The sequence below is a fragment of the Protobothrops mucrosquamatus genome, unplaced genomic scaffold (assembly GCF_001527695.2).
Source record: "Protobothrops mucrosquamatus isolate PMUCROS unplaced genomic scaffold, P.Mucros_1.0 scaffold874, whole genome shotgun sequence".
In the NCBI taxonomy this organism is placed as follows: Eukaryota; Metazoa; Chordata; class Lepidosauria; order Squamata; family Viperidae; genus Protobothrops; species Protobothrops mucrosquamatus.
The window spans coordinates 281,287-307,206 of NW_015387128.1; the positions used below are offsets into that span (position 1 = coordinate 281,287).

Consider the following 25,920-nt stretch of genomic DNA (forward strand, 5'->3'; position numbering starts at 1 on the left):
TCTTTTGGGGGCAATGAAGCTAATCCTCAACTTACAACAGTTCGCTTACTGACCGTTCGAAGTTACATCACTGAAAAAAGTGACTTGTGACAATTTTTCACACTTATGACCGTTGTAGCATCCTCATGGTCACATGATTCACATTGGGATGCTTGACAACTGACTCATATTTATGATGGTTGCAGTGTCCTGGAGTCATGTGATCACCTTTTGGGACCTTCTGAAAGCAAAGTCAATGGGGAAATCAGATTTACTTAACAACAGGGTTACTAATTTAACAACTGCAGTGATTCACATAGCGAATGTGGCAAAAAAAAGTCATAAAATGGGGCAAAACTCACTTAACAAATTTCTCACTTAGCAACATACCTTTTGGCCTCAGTTGTGGTCGTACGTTGAGAACTACCTGTAGTGGAATAGCAGGAGGATGGGTTGACCAGGGAGCAGCAACTGTTAATATTAATCAGTTAATATTGATTAGTTAATAAACTAATCAAGGAGAGAAGCAACCTAGAATTAAGGAGTAATTTTTTGACAGTTAGAACAATTAATCAGTGAAACAATTGTCTCTGGAAGTTGTGAGTGCTCCAACACTGGAAGTTTTTAAGAAGAGATTGCACAACCATTTGTCTGAAATGGTATAGGGTTTCCTGCCTGAGCAGGAGGGTTGGACTAGAAGACCTCCAAGATCCCTTCCAGCTCTGTTATTCTGTTAATATTCACCCATCAGCACAATAGGCACTGCTCTGATACCACCCTTGGCTTGGCACCCAATTTTTGCCTTCCACATAATGAGTAATAAAACACAACAGATGTTACCAACCTTGCTGCTGCCTCCAGATACTCTTGACCGAAAGAGGAAAATGCTACTTTAAGAGGGAGTGAAAGGATATCTAAGAAAGACTGAAACATGTCTTGCACATGGGCTGGGAGCTCAGACAGGATTATGGCAGGAAAAATAAGATGATGGGGCATGTTTGTGTTGAATTTAGGTGTAGATTGAAAGAGAAGAAAATGAAGAAAATAGGTGAATTTAAAGGCAATGCTGAAGATAGTGGCTCTATGGGAAGCCAAACCTTATTCTTCCCAAATTATTCAAACTGGGATGATAATTGGTCCAGGAGTAGAATGCCCCGTAAGCTCATCTTGTCTTTATCCTGATTTTACCTCTTATGTATCTCTGCCCTGTTACTAGCCCTTCTTTGCTCTGCATGCAATGTTACATTTTGTAGAAGATGCAAGGCACAAGTGTGTTAGGATTTGTGCCTTTAACTCGGTTGTTAAGCTTTGTGCCTGCTCTGTCTCCCCCTCTCTTCCCCCCCCCCCCCGGGACTCTGCTCTTCGTTGCCATTCCCATGGCTGAACTTGAGAAGACCCATCTTTCTCCTCCTAAGTGAGGAAGACATTAGTCCTTGGCTGACATGCTATTTTTGTGAAGATGCTGTTTGTGTGAGGTAGGTGACAAGCTGGCAGGGATGGATCAGGTGGCTTCTGTAACCAAAGGGCTTGGCTTGCACATCCACTCATATGAAAAACACACATTTGAAAACCTTTGCTTCTCTAGTGACAGACAATTTCTCTTCTGCTGGTTTTTGTCTTTGCTAAGGAAAAAAGGAAAAGGCAGACGGAAATAGAAGGGAAGAGACAACAGCTGGAAGACCAGATTCTTCAGCTGCAGCATTTCAAGGTAAGGGCTGATCCTGGATTGAGCAGAGCTGTATGTTTTTAGACATGCAAATCACACATTTGGGTAGCTGGGAAGAACCTGTTCCGACATGAAGCAGCCTGTTTTTGCCGGAGTCTGTTTGCTCCAGCTAATCAAATCCTTACGGGGGTCTCTCTCTTCTGTGTGTGATTCTCTGTTAAAATACCATGTTATTGAAAAGGATGGAGCAGAATAGAAGATGGAAGGGGGAGGGCATATACAGCAGGCACCAGAATTTGGCTACCCATTTAACAATTCACAATATATCCCTGAATTGGAACGGATGTGGATTTGGGTGTGTTCACTGCATTGCTTAAATGGTTCTTTCCCCAGCTATGCAACCAAGGAGGCTGCTTTTGTGTGCTTAATTATGTAGTACTTGATCTCTTTGGTTGTGTAATGGGGTGTGTGTATGTGTGCAGGTGTGCATAAAACTGCAGGGCTATTCAAGGGGTATATGCCATCGATAACAGTGAAGATTAGATATAATCTGCATTTATAAATTAAGGGATTCCCAGTTGAAAATGTGAGATTATATGCAAAGAATTGTATATTGATACTGTATATACTGTAAAATATTGTATATAGGTATACTGTAAGACAGATTAATCCAGGACTACCATATCTGAGCTACAGAACATTGGACAACCAACAGTTTTCTGTATCTCTTTGCTCCCATCTAGGGATTATCTGGAATTTTGCAGCCCTAATAAGAATCAGTTTATTTATCTATAGATGTAACTGGTTTATATTTGTAATTTACTGATTTAGATACTGCTGAAATTCAGATGCATCTTGAATAAGATCACAATCCATGGTAGTGTAACTGATTTTCAAGCAGGATGTCCCAGGTTTAGGCTCCAGTAGCTTATGTGGGAAGGAATAGATGGCAGCTTAAAAGAAAGATTCTTCTCAAAAAGCTGGCTGCTAGACTAAATCTATTTCAGAGAGATTTAGATGTTTCTAATCACCTTTTATTCTACAAAGCTTTCTCCTCTAAACAAATATGACAGCTTGACATTCTTGATATTTTAGCCTGGTTAGTGCCTGCATGATAGACTTCCGGAAAATCCTTCACTAGTACTTCTGAGCTTTTCAGTTGAAGCAGAGGAGATGACTAATGGATTAGATAGATTGCATGTATACCTACGTACAGTGGAGCACTTGTACCATTTATGCCTTGTATTCTACAATCAAGTTATTGGGCATAAACCTACCCTCACTGTGTGAGGCTATGTAATACAACTTTTCCCTATGTATTTTTATGCAATGAGTGTTATAGCTTTGTGTCTGTCAGAGGGATGTCAAAGTAAAATAGCGGGAAATTGTTGGAAATGACAGCCACTTGTTATACTTCAGACTAGAGCTGCTGAGATAACATTTGGCATTCCTGGGCATTTTGCTAGTTTTTCCTTGGAAACATACCTTCTTTGAATGGTATCTTGCCCCATGTATTCTTATCTTGGGGACAGCAGCTAATTTTTTTCTCCCTCCCCCCCTTGTCATTCTATCTGAGGGATTGTGAAGTGCACAAAATGGTGTGGTGCTGGCCTCCCAGCACAGTTGCTGCTTCTGCCATTTGCATTGGTATTTCTTCAAGCAGCTGGAGTAATATGGCTTATGTAGGATCGCAGAGGTTGAAACAGGCCATGTGTTTCATTAATAAAACTTCTTGTCACCAAGGGAGAATTAGGTTCTTGTTCAGAGATTGCAGCCACCTGTGCTAGACTTTTTAAAAGATCAGATCACACTTTAATAAGGAATAGCAGTGTTGAATGTTTGTTTAAAGAAGAGTCCTCCCTAATTGTTAACCTCCAGATAAGTTGGATTTGATTTCCATAATCCCACAGCCTGGTTGGAGAAGGCTGATGTAGACTTTAATCAAAAGAGAATAGATTAAAACACTTTTATTTGTTTTCCAAGTCAGTCAGGTGGTGCCATTTGAGAACTCTTATTCAAGGACAGGACAAACTTCAGGAAACTAACTCTTAACTAACATAGATCAGTGTAAGGCTATGCATTGCTACAGATTCAAAGGTTTTTTTTAATTTTTTTAAAAGTGCATTTAAGCATACAGTTGCTCGTTTCCATTTAAAGCACCTACCTCCAAGATGGTGTGGCTGTCGGCATGATCATGAGTAAAGGATCACTGGAGTTCAGGGGAGTTGCAGACTGTGTGCATACCCACACAGGGACTCCAAAAGCCCTTTCTGTTTTTTAAGACCAAAACACTTCACAGTCCCGTTTAGTGATTAAACTGCACAGGAACATGATGTGCTTGGCCTGTTAGCAATTGCACCCATACTCAATTCATGCACCATAATCCTGTCTCTGGTGATTAGGAATCCTTGAAATGCTTGAAGGTGACTTGAGAAAGGTATAGAATTCCCTAACTGGTACCCTCCAGATGTATTGGACTTTAAAGTCTTATAATGTCTAATCCAAATGATCAAAGGCAATGCGATACAAGGAATTACAGCACATAAAAATTGGGGGGAAATTAGTATACACAATTTGCTGCCATATCTACTAAATTAGAGTGTATAGAGTTGTTTCTGAATCAGTGCAAAGGTTTACAAAACAAGTTTATCAAAGCTGGCAGTGAGCTACTCATCCTTAAGAAATAATTCTTCTTCAAATTCAACTTTCTAAAAGTTGGCAGTCACCGTGGGAATACTTGCACCTATATATTAGCTATTTTCTCCCTTTAAAATTAAAACAGAGTCAGATACCTTAGCTAGTTCTGAATCTCTGTGGATACAGATATAATAACTAACATTTATATGTCGGATACATCATCTATATCCATCGAACTATTTCTTTCACAGTGCAAAATAGAAGAGGCATCATCTGGTGTCTTACTTTCATCTCTATTTTGCTGCTTTAACTAAAGGCCTCTGGGATTGTTCAATATTGTTTCCAGGGACTCTGGAAATGTAGATATACATAGCTATATAGAGAATACAAAGTCTTTATTTTACTCCATTTGTATCGCCCAACTCCTAATGACTCTAGAAAAATTCTTGTCTGTTTCTCCCTGCTTCTGCTTGCCTTTTAGCTCAGTTTGCCAACAAACAGTTTTGATATTTGCTGATGTTTAAATAAATCTCAAACAATCTTTCATACAGTAATAGGGTTGGAAATGACTTTAGTGGTCTTTTAATTCAACCCCCTGCCCAGAACAGGATTCCTCCTGTTATCCCAGATAAATGGCTATCAAAGTCAGCATATTACCCCCAATAATCTGGGTCCTCATTTTACTGACCTCGAAAGGATGAAAGACTGAGTCAACCTTGAGCTGGTGAGAATCAAACTGCTAGCAGTCGGCAAAATTAGTTGCAATACTGCCTTCTAACCACTGCACCACCACAGCTCTTTAGATCAAACATACTAAGTTCCTTTAACCATTCTTGGTATGATTTGGCTTCCAAGCCCCCTTTCCATCTTTATCATTCTTCTCTGTATGTTTCCTGTTCCTCAGTGTCCATTTTTGTATTATGTTTTGTATTGACTAGAACAGGATGCAGTATTCTAGGTGGGGAGCTGTCCAATGCAATGTAAGACTGTTACTTCCTGTTATCTTGACACCTGGTTGATGCAGCTCCAAACTGTATTGCATTCCTTCTCTCCATAGCAGTCTGACTTCTCTTCTTACTGGGACACTGGGTGAAACTCCTTCTGTAAATCTGTAAGTCTTCCTCTAGGCCACGCATGTCAAACTGCCGGCCTGCGGCCTGGATGAGTCATGCCAAAACCGCACCCACCCCATTGCCGGCAATGGGAAAAAAGTCCCGTTACATTGTGCGACGTCACGTGATGTCGTGAGTTTGACATGCCTGCTGTAGGCAGAGTGGCTTAAACTGATTGCACAGCTCCACTAACAGGACAGTGGTTCCCGTGGTCCTCCAAGTTACATGCTGCCAGCCTTTTTGTCTTCCAAGGCTGCTGTTTTTATTCTGTAATAATGTCTTCCTTTCAGTGGTTTTTTTTTTGAGAACTTCCTTCTGCCTTGTCCAAACTAATCTTTCCTAAGTCTGTGTGTGGCCAGATTGTCCTTCAGTCCCTCCAACAACACAATGAATTAGCATTTGGTCCAGTGTAGTTGGAGTTGTCCTCAGGCAGAAACACAAATACAGCACACACTTTGCTGGTCATCAAGGTAGATGGAGGGAGGGGTTACCTCCTTATCCATGTCTATGTGTCTCTTGATGATTATGCAGATCCAAGCATCTTTTCCTTGTTTGGAAGGACAAAATTTTAAAGTCTCCTATAAACTGAAGGAAGGAGAAGGGAGAAAAGAAAAAGAGGCAGAAAGTTAATGGGTTTAAGTCAGGGGACTTCAAACTTGGCCCTTTTATGACTTGTGGACTTCAACTCCCAGAATTCCTCAGCCAGGCACGCTGGCTGAGGAATTCTGGGAGTTGAAGTCCACAAGTCATAAGACGGCCAAGTTTGAAGACCCCTGGTTTAAGTTTTCACATGTTGTTAGTCTTTTGGTTCCTTTAATTAGGGTTTTGTGCACACTGGCCACATTTGTTTGCAAGCTGAATTAAATGTTGTATATTTGCCCTCGTGTTAATGTAGCAGTTGACTGGTGCAAAACATACTAGAAATTACCCACGTGAATTTTCCAACAAAAGGAGAGCAGGATAAAATTCTTAGCATCCAGAGCACCCCAAACCATCCCAATCACACACACACACGCAAATTTCAATTAATTTTTCCAGGCATTTGGTCAATATATAGCTTGAACTAGAGCTAGTAATCAGAGCCCACATATCATGGATACTCATTAGGAATAGCATCCTAAATGAAGAGCATTTGGGGATTTTAGGTTACAACATAGCATAAGATGCTGGAAACAGCAGTAACTCTGAGATTAGAAAATGTCATGACTGAAGATGGGAAAGAATAAAGTTTTTTTAGCATGAAGATAGAAACATTATTTGAAAGCTGGACCTCTCGGAAGTTTTGGTTATGTCACTTCCAGGGAAAGTCTGGAAGTTGAAAAAGGATATATTAAAGACTGAAATAATTCTGAAGTTAAACTCTTCAACTACAAATTGATTCAAAATTGTGCTTCAGGAAAGGAGACATGCGATAAGCTAAAGCAGATGAAAGCATGCTCAGACATGAACAGTAACCAGAAAACCCATAAATCTGAAATTATCAGGGATTAGAAATCTAAAGCAATATGTGTCAGATTATCTCTCTGTTCATAAGATACTAAAATAACAGTGTAACCCTTTCTGAAAATTTCAAGGAACTGCTTTAAGTTCACTGCCAGAAAAGTATAAATGTATAGTGGAGTTCATCAGCGTTCATTATAGTAGAGGTACACCAATATGATTTGAACAACGCAACTAAGAGAATTCTCTAGAGCAGATTAAAGGGACAAATGTAACCTGTCATTACTGTATTAGAAAGAGACATAAATTATCTAAACAAAACAGTTGTAAAATTATGCTTAAAATAAACTTTGCATTGTTACAAAAAACTATCAAGTAATATTGAAAGCACAATGACGCTAATTTGCTGGAAATTATACAGCCTAAGGCAAGCAGAGTAATGGGATGCATGCATAAGCATAATTCTGCAAAATGACATTTGGGCATAGAGATGAGTTTCTTATTAAGAAAATAAAAGCTGAGGTCTTAAAAATTGAATTGAATGTTTGTACTTTCCAGAAACAAAGGGAATCCCCATGTGATTTTTGTTTAAAAACAAAAGGAAAAAGGAAAGATTTTTCTAGCTTAAAATAAGCCAGCCAGATATTGGAACCTTTTTTAAAAAATGCTTGTAGTCCAATGTCAGTCAGAACTATTTCCCAACAGTTTTTACCAACAAAAGATTCAAACAAAACTTCATACAAGTTATGAAATCTAATGGTATTTGAATTCAAAGTTTATGCATCAGTCCCTTTAAAAAAAAGGAATATATAACATTGGAGAACTTAAGTGGGAATAATGCTGGGCTGATGAATTAAACAAAAGTTTACAACATTTTGAACTTAAAACTAGCCATTACTGTGTTGCTTGTTTTAATGAAGAAGACATAACTCCCAATGAGCTAAAATATTTAGGTACCAGCACAATCAGCATAAGCTTATCAAATAGCACCTGGATCTACTCGGGATACCCAGAGAAGAAAGCAAATATAACTCTACACAGTTACACACTACAGTCACTACTGAAAATGACTCTGAAGAATCTGAAATTGCATCAGATTCAGAAGAAACTGCTAATACACAATCCAACTTAGATCCAGCATGAATATTCGGAAGATCTCAAAGATATCTAGTAAAGGAGCTCCACTTGAGAAAATATACAGCTAAAGCAAGGGATGTGCCTGATCCCAATTTTTGGAAACAAGTATAGGAACTGCCACCAGCTAAAGCACAGAAATGTAGGGAAGCTGAAGTACCAAAGCAAAAGTAAACGGGTTTTCAGAATTAAGCACGATACTTGTGAAATGTAGAATGCCATAAAACTAGATTAGTAGCAAAGCGTTACAGTATACACACAAAGATATAGTTTTTCTGCTGGTGGTTCAACATGCAAACATCAGAATTCTACTAAGTGTAGCAGCATCTAGGAAAATGCATGCAAAACACTATCTAAGACAGGGCTTTTCAACCTTTTCACCCATTGTACCACTTTTAGGATATGGCAACATCTGAATACCACCAGTCGCCTAGCAAGGTGTCAAAAACTTGATCCCCCCCCAAAAAGGAAAAAAGTGATGAAGTATATGTAGTCCTCAACTTACAATAGTTCGCTTAGTGACTGTTCAAAGTTACAATGACACTGAAAAAAGTGCCCCCCAAGCCACAGCCAAGCAAGACACCTGCCTGCCCACCCAGGCAGTATTCAGCATCTCTAGATCAGAGGACCCCAACCTTTTGGGCACCAGAGACCAATTCCATGGAGAGTTTTTAAAATCTCTCCCTTGAATACAGGATTTTTTTTTAAACCATACCAGCCCTAGTGTGGAGCTTAATTTAATTTTGCCCTAATCTATTTATGCTTTGTAAAAAGGTACAATTTGCAAATTTCAACCTGAAAAAGCACACAGACACGTACCCACACACATTTGCAAATTTAACTGGTAATACAAATACATATCTGTAAATATTTTGAAGCACGACCTTAATAAGGTTCTATTCCCTTCTGCAGTAAACTAGGAACATTTAACCAGTAAAGCAAAGACTCACATGTACACCCCCTCCAGCCTAGCAACAAGCAGTGATACTTCTTATCAAGATATATCAGAACTATGATTCTAGGCATGGGCAAAGTAGGTCATGTGACCAACTGGCAAGGGGCAGAGTAGGGTTGAAGTTGTATGTTCAGACATGTTTAGCAGATGATACATGGAAATTCAGTTTAAAGTCCATTTTGCTTTTGAAAAATAAAGGTCCACTGTCTGAAGGTATTTCTAGTCTACAAAATACTGTTATTATGAAATCTCAAGTTAACATATATGAAGTCTATCCTAATTTTATTCAGTCACAAGCCTTGTTTTGAAACAGAATGATTCCCAGTGAGATCCAATATGAAACAAACTTTGAACCTCAGTCTCCCTGGTTCAGGTCTGACAATGATTATTCTTGCTTGAGCAATCCTAATGGCAAGTTGTTTTTTGTGATTCTATATTATCCATCAGCATTTTTATATTATGGATTTCAAGAGCTATTTTGTTGAACAAGGCACAATACATTATATATTATAAGTTAAGTGAACGCCTGTAACTACCTGATCTCTTAGCACAATACAATGAGTTTGTGTTACAGGATAAAATACAATTGTATTTCTGTAAGTGCCAAAGGATTTCACCCAAGCAACTATGAGATACAAATACATTTTTTTTTCTTGGTTCTACATCATAGATGCAAAGAACATTCAAGATAATGTTCAGCACCATTGCCTATGTGCATTTTATATTGCAAGCTGTTGTGTCATCTGTTGATTTTGTTTTGTCATTTTTACCAAGCAAGCTGAGTTAAAGCTGTCGAGGAGACTCTTTTGTGAAATGGTCTCACAAGATCAAATTCCCGCCATTACTGTCAGCATAAAAGGGTGCATTTGTGCATCTTGCTTATTATGTTCAGGAACATTGTGATCATTGAGGTATGGGGAGGACAAAGAACTAAATGCCATTAGGTCAGATGTATCGCAGATCTAATTTGGCACGGCTGCTCTAATTTTAATGGCCCTTTGCCCATTCACATCACGGGTAGAGAGAGACATTTCATACTGTATTTGGCAGCCAAGCTCTTCGGCATGATAAACATACAAAGCATGAAGAGGAAAACAATGGCTCCCAACACAAAGCAGATGTATGCCAGAGAGCTGCAGCAAATGGTGTCACCTTTTCTTCACTCTTATCTATTTACTTTGGGAGCATCCATGTTGCCTCCTGAAAGTTATTCCAGAACGAAAGTCCTGCCTAGATTTTGCCTAGAGATATACTCTATTAAATTATTGAAATTAGTCAATGGAGAAAAACATCTACAGTCTGAAATCTAGTGAAAAGGGATATTTTGGCAAAAACAATAATTGCCAGTCAACACAAAGAGATAGATACATATCATCTTTAAAAAGGTACGGATTTTTATAGATCATGATCTTTAGGCTTTTTTAAAGTAGTGCAGTGCTAATAAATTCTTCCGTGCATGTGTATGTGTGTTCAGTTATCCTTGATCAGCTGGAAGAAGAAAATGCTTTCATTTCCTTTTTTCAAAGAAGAAAAACTCAGTTGTCATCGGTGAGGTGCTGTATGCTTGTACTTAGCTTTGTCAGGAGATGGCTGAGGAATACGTGTAGTGTCCTGTCTTTCATTCCACAAATATCTGTGGTCTGCCATCTGCCTGCCTTCCCACCTGTCAGTGAAATTCCAATGTAAGGGAATTCCTCCTTCATTTTTCCCCCCTCCTAGCCAGGAAGGGTAGGCACTGAGGGAAAGTGTAAAGTGATGGGGAGATGAAAAACAGAAACAATGATATAAGTGCTAGTGCCATCTCATAAAAATAACAAAGAGAAACAATAAAATGAAGTTTAAAGAGATTAAGGAACAACCTAAGAATGAGATCAGGAAAAAGAGACCTCTTTCCCAGAGGAAGAAAAATGTGGGAAAACCTACAATAAGCAAGAAACCTGCTTAAGTCAGCTTGGTGCTCTACATCTTTTACTTGCCCTTTTAGAAGGTTTCTGACTTGCTCATTATATATGGAAAGAAGGTAGGAAGGGAAGAACTGTGAATGTGATAGTTTCATAGAAGCCTTCAGGTAGGCCTGCCTTCTGTTCTCCATCTCCGTACTGAGAAAAGGTGTTCAGGTAAGACAACACCCCTTCTATACACTCTCATATATACTGCAGGACTTTTATGATTTTCTTTGGTCTGTGCCTCGTACTACCTCACCTTAGAGGCCTCAGGACCCCCTTACCTTAAGGGAGGGTTTTATATTTTTAACATCATCACTCTGAAGAAACTTTTTCAGACATGCGTGTGATGTCTACAGTGCTTTTTTTGTAGAAAAAAAAGCTGCCGGAACTCACACACATCATACAACCCACCTTGCTTACCCTACAACAGCGGTTCTCAACCTATGGGTCGCAACCCCATTTGGGGTCGATCGACCATTTCACGGGGGTCGCCAAGCAAGGCTGTCCGCCATTTTTTTCCCTTTTCCGGCGGGTGCCTTACCTCCCTTGAGCTGGACCAGCTGGTGGTCGGCCTGCTCTGTCTCTGCCGCTTGCCAGCTATGCCTCGGCCGGCGCAGGGGGCAGAACCACGCATGCGCGGCGCTCCCGGGCAGCGAAAGTCCTCGACTTACGACCGGTTGGGTAATCCTCGACTTATGACCGGTTTAGTCCTTGACTTACGACCGGTTTAGTCCTCGACTTATGACCGGTTTAGTCCTCGACTTATGACCGGTTGGGGGTCGCGGCATTAAAAAGGTTGAGAACCACTGCTCTACAAGGTTCCATCCAAAAAAGGTGCCGGAACTCCGTTCTGGGCGTTCTATGACAAAAAAAGCCCTGGATGTCTATAATAACTTGGCTGAATTAATATTAGAGTGGTTACTGTAACATATTGAATACATTTGATGACATCAATTTGTTAAGAATCTAAGAGTTTTAAGATGTGCTGCAGTAGCCAAGTGTTGGCCCTGAGGTACTAGCAATTATTAAGTAGCTCATATTTGTTTTTCTTGGAATATGCATTATTTCAGGAAATAATTTGTGTGTGTGTGTGTGTGTGTGTGCTTATCCATTAAAAATAATATACCAATGTAGCTAAAATCTGAAAACATAAAATCTAAAAGCATATAATTATTTATATGATATCATTTTTTTCACACCCATCCTCTTCAGAGCACCATGGTAATTACTGATCACAAGTTAGACTTTAAAAAAAAACCTACAATTTTAAACAAAGCCTTCATGACATTAAAATACAAAGCAGACTCAATGATTATATTTAAATGGCCGCTGAAAATGGAAAGTACTTAAAATAGAGTGTTTGAAAAAAAGGTTAAAATGTCATATGAAATGCCCCCCCCCAAAAAAGGCTTCACCAGCTGTTAGAACGCCACAAACAAGAAATTGGCACCAATTTTCTATGTAAGTCATCCAGGGTCTTTCATTAATCCCACCTCAGCATTTTTGCGGGGATCACTGGCACATACAGGAAGATCAATACAGGAGAAGCCCCAAATAGTCCTGCAACAGAAATGACCTCAACTGCAAGATTTTTTGGGGGAGAAAAGTACTAAAGCATGTTGCTATTGTGATTGGAAACCCTGAGAAAATTTAGAAGGCTTTCACTGGAAAAATCAATCTACAAGAGATATACAATTGTATCAAAACTGCGTTAGCTTCACATTTTTAAAAAATTGTAAGTGGCTGTTTTCCTTTTTTAAAATAGTATCACTGAACTGTCATGATTGATATTTTGTCACCAAGAGGCTGGATATCATTAAATAACATGCTCCACCATTGTCGCTCCTTAAAAAAAAAAAATCTTTCAAGTCAGTCTTGACTCTTGGTGACTGCCTGGACAAGATTTCCTTGCAGGTTTCTTGGCAAGAATTTTGGAATTGGCTTGCCTTCTCCTCCTCATCCTCCTCATCCTCCCGCCCGCCCGAAGAAAAAGAGAGTGACTCAAAGACTTTAGAACTCTCAGTCTCCTATTTCTACTCCTATTTGATATTACTACATCAAACTGCTTTTGTATATCAGTGTTTTCAAACCTCAGCAATTTTAAGATGTAGGGACTTCTAGGGAACCCTGGGAATTGAAGTCCAAACATCTTAAAATTATTGAAGTTCAGAAACATTGTTCTATACACTTGCCCTAAAAGGAGCTGCTGATCTTAAAGGGGGGGGGGGGAAAAACCCTCTCAAGGTTGCAGTAGCAATAGGGTCAAAATATTTTGGCTTATGGGGTGTTTTTGTGCAGATTGGGGGATAGACTAAAATGAAAAGATCCCAATTAGTTTCACAGACTTATTTTTCACCTTTTTGAGGCAAAAAAAATGTGTTGCTGTGCTGTTGAATCTAGAGGCGGCTCTGTTTTTTAATATGTGAGGAGAGGGCAATATTTTTCAGAGCAGGTTTTATTTTGGTTCAGCTAATTTAAGAACAAAGAGCCAAGCTGTATGATCTGCTCCAAGTGAGCATCTTTCCATATATGTTTGCTGGTGTTACAGAAGAAATTTCTTGGGAGTGAGCAAAATGCCTCTTTCCAAAGAGCTAAACTGCTTCTGATCTGAGCCTTTTGATTTCACAGTAGCATCATCAGAATACTCCCATTTTTTCTTGGTGATTCATTTCTATCGTTTCCTGTACTTTTCCAGGCTCTGGGGAAAAACTTACAATAACCCAGAGGGAACGGACATGCACATTCCCCAAATAGCTGGAGGAGATCTTCATCCTCATACTCTTGATCCAATAGAGTTTTTTTAAAGAGTAAAAATGGTCCAAATCTATGCGTTTTAGCAGAATAATGAACAGGAGAAGATTAACCAGTTGTCTGAGCATATACTAGAATTGTGGATGTTGCAGAACAATTAAAAGGGGTCCTCGTCCTTGGCCAAAGATGGGTCCTTCCTGGCCCAATTCTCAACTCATTGTGAGAGCCCATAGCAGTAATGTCTTGTTATGAGGGATAGGAGATATGCATCATAATAGCTTGCCTATGCCATAAAAATTGCTCAGCAAGCTTTTGATTTTAAAAAAATAAATAAGCAGAAGAGGTCAAAGGGCTTCCTTTTGCATCTTCATCTCTGGAAAGGCAGGTTCTGCATGTGCATTCATCACCACTTCATTAACAGCTGTTGTTACATTTCATTCTGCAATTTTCTGTCTTGCACAACAATATTAGTTTAATGAAATTTGGGGGGTACTGCTGAAATGGATAGGTGCTGGATAGATAGATGGGAAGAATTGAAAAAAGTCCATTCAGAATATAAATACTCCATATCTCAAAATGTAGAGGAAGAAGTTTGTTTTTCAATGGGTTTGAAAGGTTTGTTTTTGAATATTTTTACAAATTATTAGTGAGACAGTTCATTTTCTGCGATAATCATAAGTGCAAGGCCCCATCATAACTTACTCTTTTTAGTGCCATTGAAACTTCGAACAGTTGCTAGACAAATGGTTGTAAGTCAAGGATTATCTGTAAATAGTTAATTTATATCCTATACCAGTGGTGGCGAACCTATGGCACGGGTGCCAGAGGCGGCACTCAGAGTCCTCTCTGTGGGCACGCTCGCTGTTGCCCCAGTCCTAGCCTTCAGCTGGGTTTTATAAAACCTTTTCGCTTTAGGCCTCCACCGCCATGTGCAAAAAAAAAAAGGTTCAATCAGTCAATTTCAACTTCTCACGGGAAAAAAAAAGATCTTGCAAAGTTGGATATTGATTGAACTTTTTAATCCCACCCAGTCTGCCGTTACCACCGCAGCAACGCTCCCCAATAGGCCACACCCAGCCAATGGGCCACACCCGCCCGGCACTCGACGATTCATAAATGGATTTTGGGTTGCAGTTTGGGCACTCAGTCCCTAAAACATTCACCATCACTGTCCTATACTTTAGGATGGATGGTCTATACCAGGGGTAGGCAACCTTGGCTCTTTTATGACTCGTGGACTGGCTCAGGAATTCTGGGAGTTGAAGTCCACGAGTCATAAAAGAACCAAGGTTGCCTACCCCTGGTCTATACCATCTCACTTGGGGCAGCCCTTCAGATCCTGGACAAATACTGTCATTTCCCCCTTCCTCATCTTTTCTCAAGGCTCAGCATAACCATTCCTTCCGTTGTGCCCTCTTCCTTCTGTCCTTCCTTCATCCTGGACTGGCTCACCTTTGCAGATAAAAGAGAAACATTTCTGAGCCCAGATTTAAAACAGCATTTGCTTCTCCCAGTCAATGTTATCTACAGGGAACAACAAGCTGTCTAGCAGATGAAAAGAGGAAAGTTTGTGTGGTTTCCCTTCCTGCTTTTTGTCATTAACTCTCTTGTTAAAAAATCCTAAAAAAAGGTTGCATTGAAACTTAATTTGTCTCTGGGCAACAACATTTGAAGAGGTGGAGAGCTTAAATCCAAATCCTAGTATCTGCCTATGCCATGTCTACCTCCAGATAAATTATCTGTTGCTGCTTCCTCCTGGGAATTAGGCCATGCAATCATTTTCTGGTACCAGGGAGATTATAATAGCTAGGCCGGCTCCTTGTGGCCTTGTTTTTGCCAGGAGAAGCCACAGCCAATTAACTTTCTAGCTTTGTTTCTCCTAGATATTCTGTAAACAGCAGCAGCTGGTGGGTAGATCTGGATGGAAACCCAGTACCAAAATTCATTCCTTGGCGAATTGGATTTTGTTTCATTACAGGAATCCTTAAGCAGCCACCGTCATGTCCATGCTGTTGGCTGATACAGTTTGTTAACACCTCTTTAGATAACAGTAGCATGAATCCAAAAATGCTCTTTCTATAGTGGAAACTGCCTTCCCATTATTGTTCAACTAAAGTGAAATGCAGAGAGACTGTTTTCCATATTTGAAGTCTTGCAGACTTGTTTGCATAATAGAACTGTTTGTTTCTTTGTGGGATTTCATTTTCTAATGGATTTCGTCATGCTGGATAAAATGGTGGTGTGGTTAGAGTATTAAACTAGGCCTGAGAAAGCCATGTTCTGAACCTCATGAGTGACAGTTCTTATGAGAATAAAATAGAATAGAGGTAGAGAACATGTGGCCTTCAGAAAAACTGGGTTATACAGTAAATGCAACAAATACTGTATATATTTTAATATATTTGTTTTTAATACGCTGACAGTAGACCCTAGAGTATGGATTTATAAATACTGGCAAATAAAACTTGTTTTTTAAAATGTTACCAGCAATGTGTAAAAAGCTTGCATTGTATAGAATGCCTAGGAAATCTATAGAATGTGTGACTTTTTAGGCAAATTATGAAATATCTGTATTATTTTAATACACTATATCAGTGGTTCTCAACCTTTTTAATGCCGCGACCCCCAACCGGTCATAAGTCGAGGACTAAACCGGTCGTAAGTTGAGGACTAGACCGGTCGTAAGTCAAGGACTACCCAACCGGTCGTAAGTTGAGGACTTTCCCTGCCCGGGAGCGCTGCACATGCGTGGTTCCGCCCCCTGCGCCGGCCGAGGCGTAGCTGGCAAGCGGCAGAGACGGAGCAGGCCGACCACCAGCTGGCCCAGCTCAAGGGAGGTAAGGCACCCGCCGGAAAAGGGGAAAAAAAATGACGGACAGCCTTGCTTGGCGACCCCTGTGAAATGGTCGATCGACCCCAAATGGGGTCGCGACCCATAGGTTGAGAACCGCTGTACTATATACTTTCTCTAGGCATTTTGCAGAATGACAAGAACTGTTCAGGCAAAGTTTAAAAAGAGAGTCATGAAAAGGGTTAAGGTTAGGGTTAGGATTAGCGTAACCCTAACCCTAACCCTTTATTGAAAAGATGTATATGAATATGAAAGAAGAAATGCAATGTAAAATACTGGATTTTCTTATTGAAAAGAAAGAGGTGAACAGCAGTATTGACCTGCCTGTTGCAACAAGGAAGGCTAGAATGGCGTTTTAGTGGGGGTATTTTATACTTTGCCAGTTTGCCTTTTGGCATTGCATAGAATGGAAATGTGTGGAATATTAAGCGCTTCATACCTTGATGTCCCATTTTTGGCATTCTATAGATTTCCTCGGCATTCTATAAAATGCCTAATTTCACACATTGACAATAACAAAAACATTTTAAATTAGCTATGCTTGGAGATATACTCCAGCAGAAAACTGCTTTGTGCCTTAGTTGTTAGCACCACTTTTCCAATGAGGAATGTTTTTCACATTCTGTCATTAAGATTTGCTTTCCAATACTGAATTAGCCTTTCTGGTGAAGAAATAAACTGAGATAAACAAACAATAAAGTGTACCTAGAAAATGGAAAGGGGGCCAGATCAGAAAAGAAAGTAAGTATCACAAACCTGAAAATACTAGCAGTTAATGAACTTCTTTTTTTTTTGATGGATATTCTTCTTCCAATGAAAAAAATCCACCAGGACTTTGTGAAAGGCAGGTTAAAGAGCCAGGACTGAAGCTTGTGATTGGAAACTTTATTACTTTCAGTGAGTTGAAACATCTAGGAAAAATGAACTTCACCTTCAAGTTCATACTGAAGAGCCAGGTGAACGTGCTGTGGGAACACAGGCACTGAGTTGAATGTTAGCTCCATGACAAGCCAACTTTTTTACAGAATAACAGAGTTGGAAGGGACCTTGTAGGTCATCTAGTCCAACCCCCCCCCCCCCCAAGCAGGAGACCCTACATCATTTCTGGCAGATGGCAGTCCAGTCTCTTCTTGAAAGCATCCAGTGCTGAAGGATTATCTATTTATCTATTTATTCAACACACTGACTTCTCAATCTGATATTGGAAGATTCTAGAGCAAATAATAGTGAAATGGTGCTGTAAAAATCTTGGAAATAATTCCAAATCTTGGAAATAATTACCAAAGTCAGTGTGGATTTGTTGACAACAAATCTTGCCAGACTTATAATAATTTTGTTTTTTATCTGGCATTGTTCTTTATAGATCGTAGAAATAAAATATAAACTTATGCATCTTGACTTCAGTAAAGCATTTATGTAAAATCTTCATTATGTGCTAATTGGCAAGCAAAGTAAATGTGGTTCTGACAATTAAGTTCATCCATAGCCAGCTTGAAAAATGTTTTCAGAGAGGATTTATTAATAGTTGCTCATCAAATTGGAGAAAAGTATGAAACAGGACCCCACAAGTCTCAGGTCTTCTATTCTGAGCTCAAAGGGTCTAGGACAGGGGTAGGCAACCTCGGCTCTTTTATGACTCATGGACTTCAACTCCCAGAATTCTGGGAGTTGAAGTCCATGAGTCATAAAAGAGCCGAGGTTGCCTACCCCTGGTCTAGGACAATTCACTATAACCAACTCAACACAGGACAATTCATCAAGGGACAACTTGCTGCAGGACAATTTAACAATTTAACTCAATGCAAGATAACTGTGCTCTAGACCTATTCTTCTCTTAATATTATTAGGGCAACCATCTGCCTCTTCCTCCTTTCTTAGCTTTATTAAAATCGTTAGCACATGACTCTGATCCCTAGGAGACCCTGCGCCACTTGGGAAAACCACCTAGGCAAAAGCCCAGAGAACCAGAGCTGTCTGTGCTGAAGTTGCGGGCCGTGGTTGTGCCAGGGTCTGTTTAACTAAACCAGGCCTGGGCCTTCTGCTCTCATTTCCAAAGCCAGCCCAGCTTAAGGGAGGTGAAAGTTCCCACCAGCCCACACTCCTTCTCCAAAGGCTTTCTCACAATTAATGTGCATTGGTAATCAGCTGTGATCAATCCCAATACATCTCCAGCCTCTGAGAAAGTTATGATAATTTTCATTGGCCTACTTGTGTGTATTATGTTGCTAGATATTTAATGACATAGCTCCCACTAAATATTTGTCTTGTGATTTCGTGTGGAAATTATAACAAATGCATTTGCTTGAAGAGTTGCCTGTAAGATATTATGAAGAATATCTGTAGAAGAGAAATGTATATTTCTTGTACAGAAAAAGCAAAGTTAGATAAGGAGTGCAAATCTGTTATTAAATAGAAAAGTTGCAAATGAATAACAAGTTCGAATATGCTGTTCTTGCAAATTAGTAACAGGTTGTTTCAAAAACTCTGAATTTAGATTTGTTCGTTAAAACTTAATACGTAGGGGTTTTTTTTAATTTGTTTTGTTCCTTTAAACCAGTGTTGACTCCTGATGCTAGCCTGGACTGATTTCCTGCAGTATTCTTGGTAGGATTTCTGAAAAATTGCCTCTTTCCTAGGGCTTAGAGAAAGTGTATGGCTCAAAGTCATGCCACTGGCTTTATGCATAGATAGTAGCCTGATGCCTTAACAACTATGTTAAACTGGCTCTCTAATACAGGGCTTTTCAACCAGTGGTACGGGTACCACCTGTGGTACATTGGCACCTGGCAGGTGGTACGCGACCATCCTAGAAAAGTGGTAGCAGGGGAGGGGAATGAGCTGAACCGGTGGTAGCATCGCACAAGCCTGAGCAAAAGATGGCTGGAGCTGCAGGGCTGTCAGGGCTCAGCGGAAGCGCCAGGATCAGCACCAGTCTCCAGCTGGAGCTCGGCGCTGATCCTGGCGCTTCTGCTGAGCCCTGAAGAAGCACCAATCAGCTGGAAAGCAGCACTGATCCTGGCACTTCTGCTGAGCCCAGAAGAAGCGCCGATCAGCTGGAATGTTGCAGCCTCTCCAGGGTCTTGTGATTTACATTCAGATGCTTGGCAACTGATTCATATTTATGACGGTCACAGTGTCCCAGGGTCATGTGAATTGACCAAAACCTGCTGCAACCACCCAGCAGACGGGGGGAATAAAAACCAAACAACCCCCCATCCCACCCCCGCTGCCAATCCTCACCAGAAATGCTCACAACAATGGAAACCTCAGACAGGAGGAAGAGTGCCGCTGGGCGGGCAGGCAGGTGTCTTGCTCGGCTGTGGCTTGGGGGGCACTTTTTTCAGTGCCATTGTAACTTCGAACAGTCACTAAGCGAACTGTTGTAAGTCGAGGACTACCTGTACTTTATCACTTTTTTTCTTTTTTTGGTCATCAAGTTTTTGACATCTTGCTAGGCGACTGGTGGTACTCGGATGTTGCCATATCCTAAAAGTGGTAGAATGGGTGAAAAGATTGAAAAACCCTGCTCTAATAAGTAGATAGTGCAATTGAGTTAAGTTATTTCTTATGTGTCGAATACCTCACAACATCAAAGAGGAGTCGGTTATGATTGCTTTGTTGCTGGAAATGTAAACCATTGTCTCACATGATTTGGGCTTGTCTCATAATTGTTGTACCTTGGGTCAAAATCCATAGATAGGTTAACAAGTCTGCAGATTAAGGTCACCTACTGTATGTTCTTTCTATTACTTCTCCAGTAGTTGGAATCTAACCAAGCATGGATCTTTCATGTATGGAGAGTAGCCAGAAAGAATTTCATAAAACATTGGATAGATAAATCTATTTAGTTTAGCATTAGTTTTACATTTTTAAAATTATTTTAGAAATTTGAATATGTACAGTATATGTAATTTTGTAAGCTAGACAGAGCCATTGGAATGGATGGCATAAGTTGTATAAAGAAACGTTTACAATTAATTTGTGCCAGTAGATTGCCAGTATGTACCATTTGTCAGTAATTGTTCTTACCTCTTTGGAGTACTTTCTATTAATTGTATCTTTTTCAGGCATATTTTTTGTACACAATATCATGCATATGTTTCATTTCTTCCTTTATATCTAGTCATGCTAGTTTGCTTGTTTAAAAGCTATTTGTTCTCTTTTAATGTAATTCTTTCTCTTCCCCTCTAAAAGTCTTCAACTTAGTTCAGAATTTCTGTCCTTATCTGTTTGTCTTTTTACTGTTGCAAGTTAAAATGATTTCCAGATATAAAATCAACAACCCTTTTGTTCATAAATTAGATGTGACACCTTGGCTGAACAGGGATCTAGATTAGTCCCTCAAGAGAGTCATGAATTAATCTAATGCTGAAAGCACTAACCGGTAACTTTAAGAAAGGTTATCAAATATTTAGGAACAGAATTCTTCTAATGTCACTTCTAATATCTCATGTTTTCTTTCTTTCTTTTTTCTTTCTTTCCTCTCTTATCTCTCACCTAGTCAAAAGCTCTAAGAGAAAAATGGCTGATGCAGGGAATTCCTGCAAGTTCTCCAGCCGAGGAAGAAGCCAGGAAGAGACAGTCAGAAGAAGATGAGCTAAAAGTGAAAAACCTTGAAGGCAACATCCATAGGTAGGTCCACATCTTTTTTATTATTATTATTTTTACCTTAGATAAATGAATGAGGCCATTTTTATAAATTCTTTGCCCTCTTGTAACTATACTGTCAGTTCAATGTAAAACAAAACAGTGTGATGTAGAAACAAAAATTCTTGGAGATTAAAAAACAAAGTCACAACAAGGTTAGCGATTTAGTGACATTGTCTATGAATAAACTAATTATTTCATTGGGGAATGAGTAAAGAATAAATATGATATCACTTTTATTAATTACATTTATAATCTGTGGGTTTCCAGGAGTTGCTGAATTACAGCTCACTACAGCTCTTGAAATGCAGGATAGCTTGAAAAAGAATGCATGCTGCTGAACTTGTATTAATTGGCCAGTACTCTATTTGTTGGAGAAAAGCTCTTTCATTAACTGAAGATCAAGAAGAAAATACATAAATAACTTGTATCTGATATAAAATAGGAATTCTGTCTGGAGTTGGCCAGACCTAAGGCTACAAATATATATTGCTTGAAAGTAAAATCAGAAGGATTTACATTTGAAGATATTTTTATAGGCTTGCAATGAAAATGAGAAAAAGAGCACTGGAATCAGATTCATTTCTGTTTTTATTATAACCCAGTAGAATATTGGAAAGAAATTGTATAAAGTTGTTAGTGCACCTTACTTTATCCCAGCTGCTCTTTTATGACTATTAAGTGAACACTTTTCTTACTAGGTGTTGATCCAAGCTTTGACAGATATATTGATATTTATGAGCATGATCAGAAAGATACTTACTTTGTTTTCATATTATGGTTACTGAGAAAATTGTATCTCCATATCATTCATTGTATGAATCCCTTTTTAAGAAAAATATCCAGAAAGACACTTACTTTGTTTTCATATTATGGTTACTGAGAAAATTGTATCTCCATATCATTCGTTGTATGAATCCCTTTTTAAGAAAAATAACACCAGTCTGAACAGAGCATTAATGTAATGCTACATGATCTAGAACAGTGATGGCGAACCTTTTAGAGACCGAGTGCCCAAACTGCAACCCAAAACCCACTTATGCATCGTCGGGTGCCGGGTGAGTGTGGTCCATTGGTTGGGCGTGGCCCATTGTGTGGGTGGTAACGGCAGACTGGGTGGAACTAAAAAGTTCAATCAATCAATTCCAACTTTGCAAGATCTTTTTTTTTCCCTGAGAAGTTGAAATTGACTGATTGATTGAACCTTTTCTTTGTACATGGCGGCGGAGGCCTAAAGCGAAAAGGTTTTATAAAACCCAGCTGAAGGCCTAGGACTGGGATGACGACGTGCGTGCCCACAGAGAGGGCTCTGAGTGCTGCCTCTGGCACCCGTGCCATAGGTTCGCCACCACTGATCTAGAACCAAATCATGTCAACTTTTCATCTCTGCATTAAAGAAGGTATAAACTGCAGAAGTGAACTAAGATGAAATCTCTCATGAGTTGAGATCAATCCCTGTTAATTATGTGGACATAATTTATCTTGATGACAAGATAAGAGTAATTTGTAACTTTCTACTAAAGTTATTTTTTAATCTTATCAGTGTAGTTTGGAGCTTTGGGATTTTTTTAATGGCCCCTGATCCAAATATAAATTGATTGTTTGATTATGTGCCATAAGGTTGATGTCTACTCTGAGAAACCATATAAATAGATTTTGTCTATAATAAGCTTTTTCCAACCAGGTCTTTCAGGTTCTCGATGATGCCCCATTGCCACTTAATTGACACCATCCATCTTGCTGCTTCTCTATATTTCTATTTTTCTAGGCATTATAGACTTCAAATACTAATTTATTAATTCAAATATTAATCAAATACAAACCTTCCTAACCTTAGTTGAGATCAACCAAGTTCTGCCACTCTTTATGAACTAAATATATATTGTTTTATTTCTAGTTAAAACAAACTCTTCACAAATATTAAGTAAATGAACCTGTAGAAGAAAAAAGGCAGATAAAAGAAAAATTGAAAAATGGCTTTTTAAAGTCATATCAGGATTTCAAGTATTATTATTAATTAGATTTTTATCCCACCACTAAAGCAAATCATCATCTTGCAAATCTGGTAGGTAGGTAGGTAGGTGGGTGAATGGATGGATGGATTAGGATTAGGATTAGGATTCTTTATTGGCCAAGAGTGAACGACACATAAGGGTTAGATAAATGATAGACAGACAGACAGACAGACAGATAGATAGGATCCCTTCTGGCAGTAATCATCTAAAGTTTACACCTTTTCCAATTAACTTTGTAGTCAAAAAGTAATATTGTTTTTAAGTGTCCCTTGTTCTCTTAGGAATCTGCTTCAACACCACAATTTCTTTGTTTTTGTATTGTAATGGGTCATTCCTAACTCTTCTCAGTATCTCATCTCTTGTTGTTTCCTTTACAAATCTTACATGAACTTCTCTAGGCAATTTGTATTTCCTCACATATCTTGAATTAATTTGAAATATTTCATCAATTTCCATTTATATCTTTGCTCTATCTGTTTTTAGAGCCTCCGCCAATAGATTGATAATCACTTCTGCTATATCTTCCTCCTTATCTTCAGGTATATTCTGGAATCTTAAATAGTGTACAACTTTCTCCATTTCCAAGGCTGCAACTGCTCTTTCTAAGCTTTGATTTCCTTGTTCTAGCCTTTCATTTTCTTCCATTAATGCCTCCATGTTTTATCCTTTTCTTCTGATTTATCTTCTATATTCTGAATTCTTTGTTCATTTTTGGCAATCATTTGTTGATGGGCATCAATCTGTGTCTTTATATCAAACATTTGCTCATTTAGCTTATCTAAATTGTTTTTTGTCTCTTCATGATTTTCCTGCATTGTTTCTTGAATTAGTTGTAGCATGGCTTGCATCTCTTTTTGAAAATTATTTGTTTTTTCTCATTGTAACATTGTTTCCATAGATCCCTGACTTGCTGGGCTAGATGTTTCAGAAGAGGGTGCAGAAGAGGGTTTTTTCGTGATTTTTGGGGGATTTGGTGCACTCATTTTTCAATTGAGCAAGTTTTGTAAATCCACAAAGAGAAAAGGAAAAAGAAAAAAAAAGCCAACTGCCTTAGGCTATAATCCAACTGTGAAACAAGCCAGCTGCTTTAGGCTAATCCAAATGTTCCAATTAGTTTAAAGATGTAAAAAGCCCTCTATTTCCAAATAGTTTCTATTATGGTTATATCCAGGATCAAAAGATATGATTGTAGAAGGTCTTTTCTAGCATAGAGTCACATATAGTTCTTTTTGTTTACAGCAGGTGTTAATTCAAGATCAACAACTTCTCCAATTCTTTTGGTGTTATTGTAGTATCTCCTCTCACCACTAGATGTCCTTATTTACTGTATTGTCTATATCCAGTTTTAAAAAGTTCTTTTTAAAAAGCTTTCTCACAGAAAATACATTTAAAAAAATTCCACGTCATAAAGGTTAGCCAAATTTTCTTTAAATCAGTCCCAGTTTCATTTTTATATATTCTTTTGTATTCCTTAATTTCATTGCCCCATTTAAATTTTTTTGCCGCTTTTGACGCCCTTCTTCCCAAGTCTTCCTGGAGTCTTTGCTTTGGAAATTTATCCAATTAGGCGATTTTTATTTCTAAGTCCACAGGGATCTCAGCACATTGCTAACAATCAGCTGTTCGGCGGCATGCCGCAACTCTTCACTTTTTTCCCGGTTGTCTATGACTTGGGCCTGTGCATTTACAGGCAGCCTTTCTTCCGTCTGTTTGAAGAGGTTCCTCGATTTGTTTGGGCTGATCGCCATCGGCTCCAAACTTCCAAGGCTTCCCTTCCTCTTCGTCACCTCTCCAGGGCAACTTTCCGACCCCTTGGGGTCTCCAGACGGAGCGAAATCAGGCTAGGAAACCAGAGCCCCAATTTCTTTCGCCCGTCTCATCATGACACCAAACCGGAATAAACCGTGGTCATGCTTCTTATGTTTCATATTCCTACTGTAATTCTGTCTTTGCAGCTTCTGATTTTCTTTTCCTGTATGTCAACGTCAGCAACTAGATGCCCCAAAGCTTTAGTCTAGGCACATCATAACTATCATTACTACTATAAAAGATCCTCAGCTCTTCATCAATAGCATGTAGAATGTGATCCAACTTGAGGGTCCCGTCATTCAGCAATATATTATCAATAATTTTATATTTTCTTTCCATGTGATTTTCTTGGAAAATGTACAGGAATGTTTTACTGTTACCTTCTCCTGCACAGTCCCAAAGGTGTGTTTTCCAAAAAGGAACTGAACTTGTTTTTTCTTTTCTTTTCTAACTTCAATTAGACCTGAAGAATCTTCTTGGACAAGAAGCGAAACGTTTTCAAAGGAAAAAAAAGAAAGTCCAGTTTCTTTGGAAAAATAATCTGTGAGACAACCATGACCTGGATAGAATAGAATTCTTTATTGGTCAAGTGTGATTGGACACAAAAATAATTTGTCTTTGGTGCATAAGCTCTCAGTGTACATACAAGCAACAAGTGATAAATCATAATCATAAAATACAATCATCACAAATCATAAAAAACAATATTCAGTGATAGTCATAGGATACTAAATAGGCAATCAACATAAATCAGAATAGGATACTAATAAAAGCAACATAAATCATAAGATACAAAGTTATGGTCATAAGGAGCTAAGGAAATAGGATGGCTGAGAATCTCCATAGACATCTCCTGCACCGTATTAATTGATGCTTTTGGCATTATTACTGAAGTGATCATCTGCCTCCAGAATCTCCCAATATTGCTGCCTAATTATTTTAACTGGACAGCTAGAATGACCCTCATGTCTTGGATAA

The 25,920-nt window shown here is 38.9% G+C and overlaps 1 protein-coding gene across 1 annotated transcript in view; it reads left to right on the forward strand.

The window, feature by feature from the left end:
• The first annotated feature begins 1,042 nt into the window (after positions 1-1,042).
• The window catches only part of LOC107290343 (paralemmin-2), an 86,914-nt gene continuing 62,036 nt past the window's right edge, over positions 1,043-25,920 (forward strand). Inside the window, exons 1-3 of the mRNA XM_015819218.1 lie at positions 1,043-1,135; positions 1,607-1,687; positions 20,973-21,103. Of these exons, the coding sequence (XP_015674704.1) occupies positions 1,043-1,135; positions 1,607-1,687; positions 20,973-21,103 (305 nt within the window). The remainder of the gene's footprint in view (positions 1,136-1,606; positions 1,688-20,972; positions 21,104-25,920) is intronic.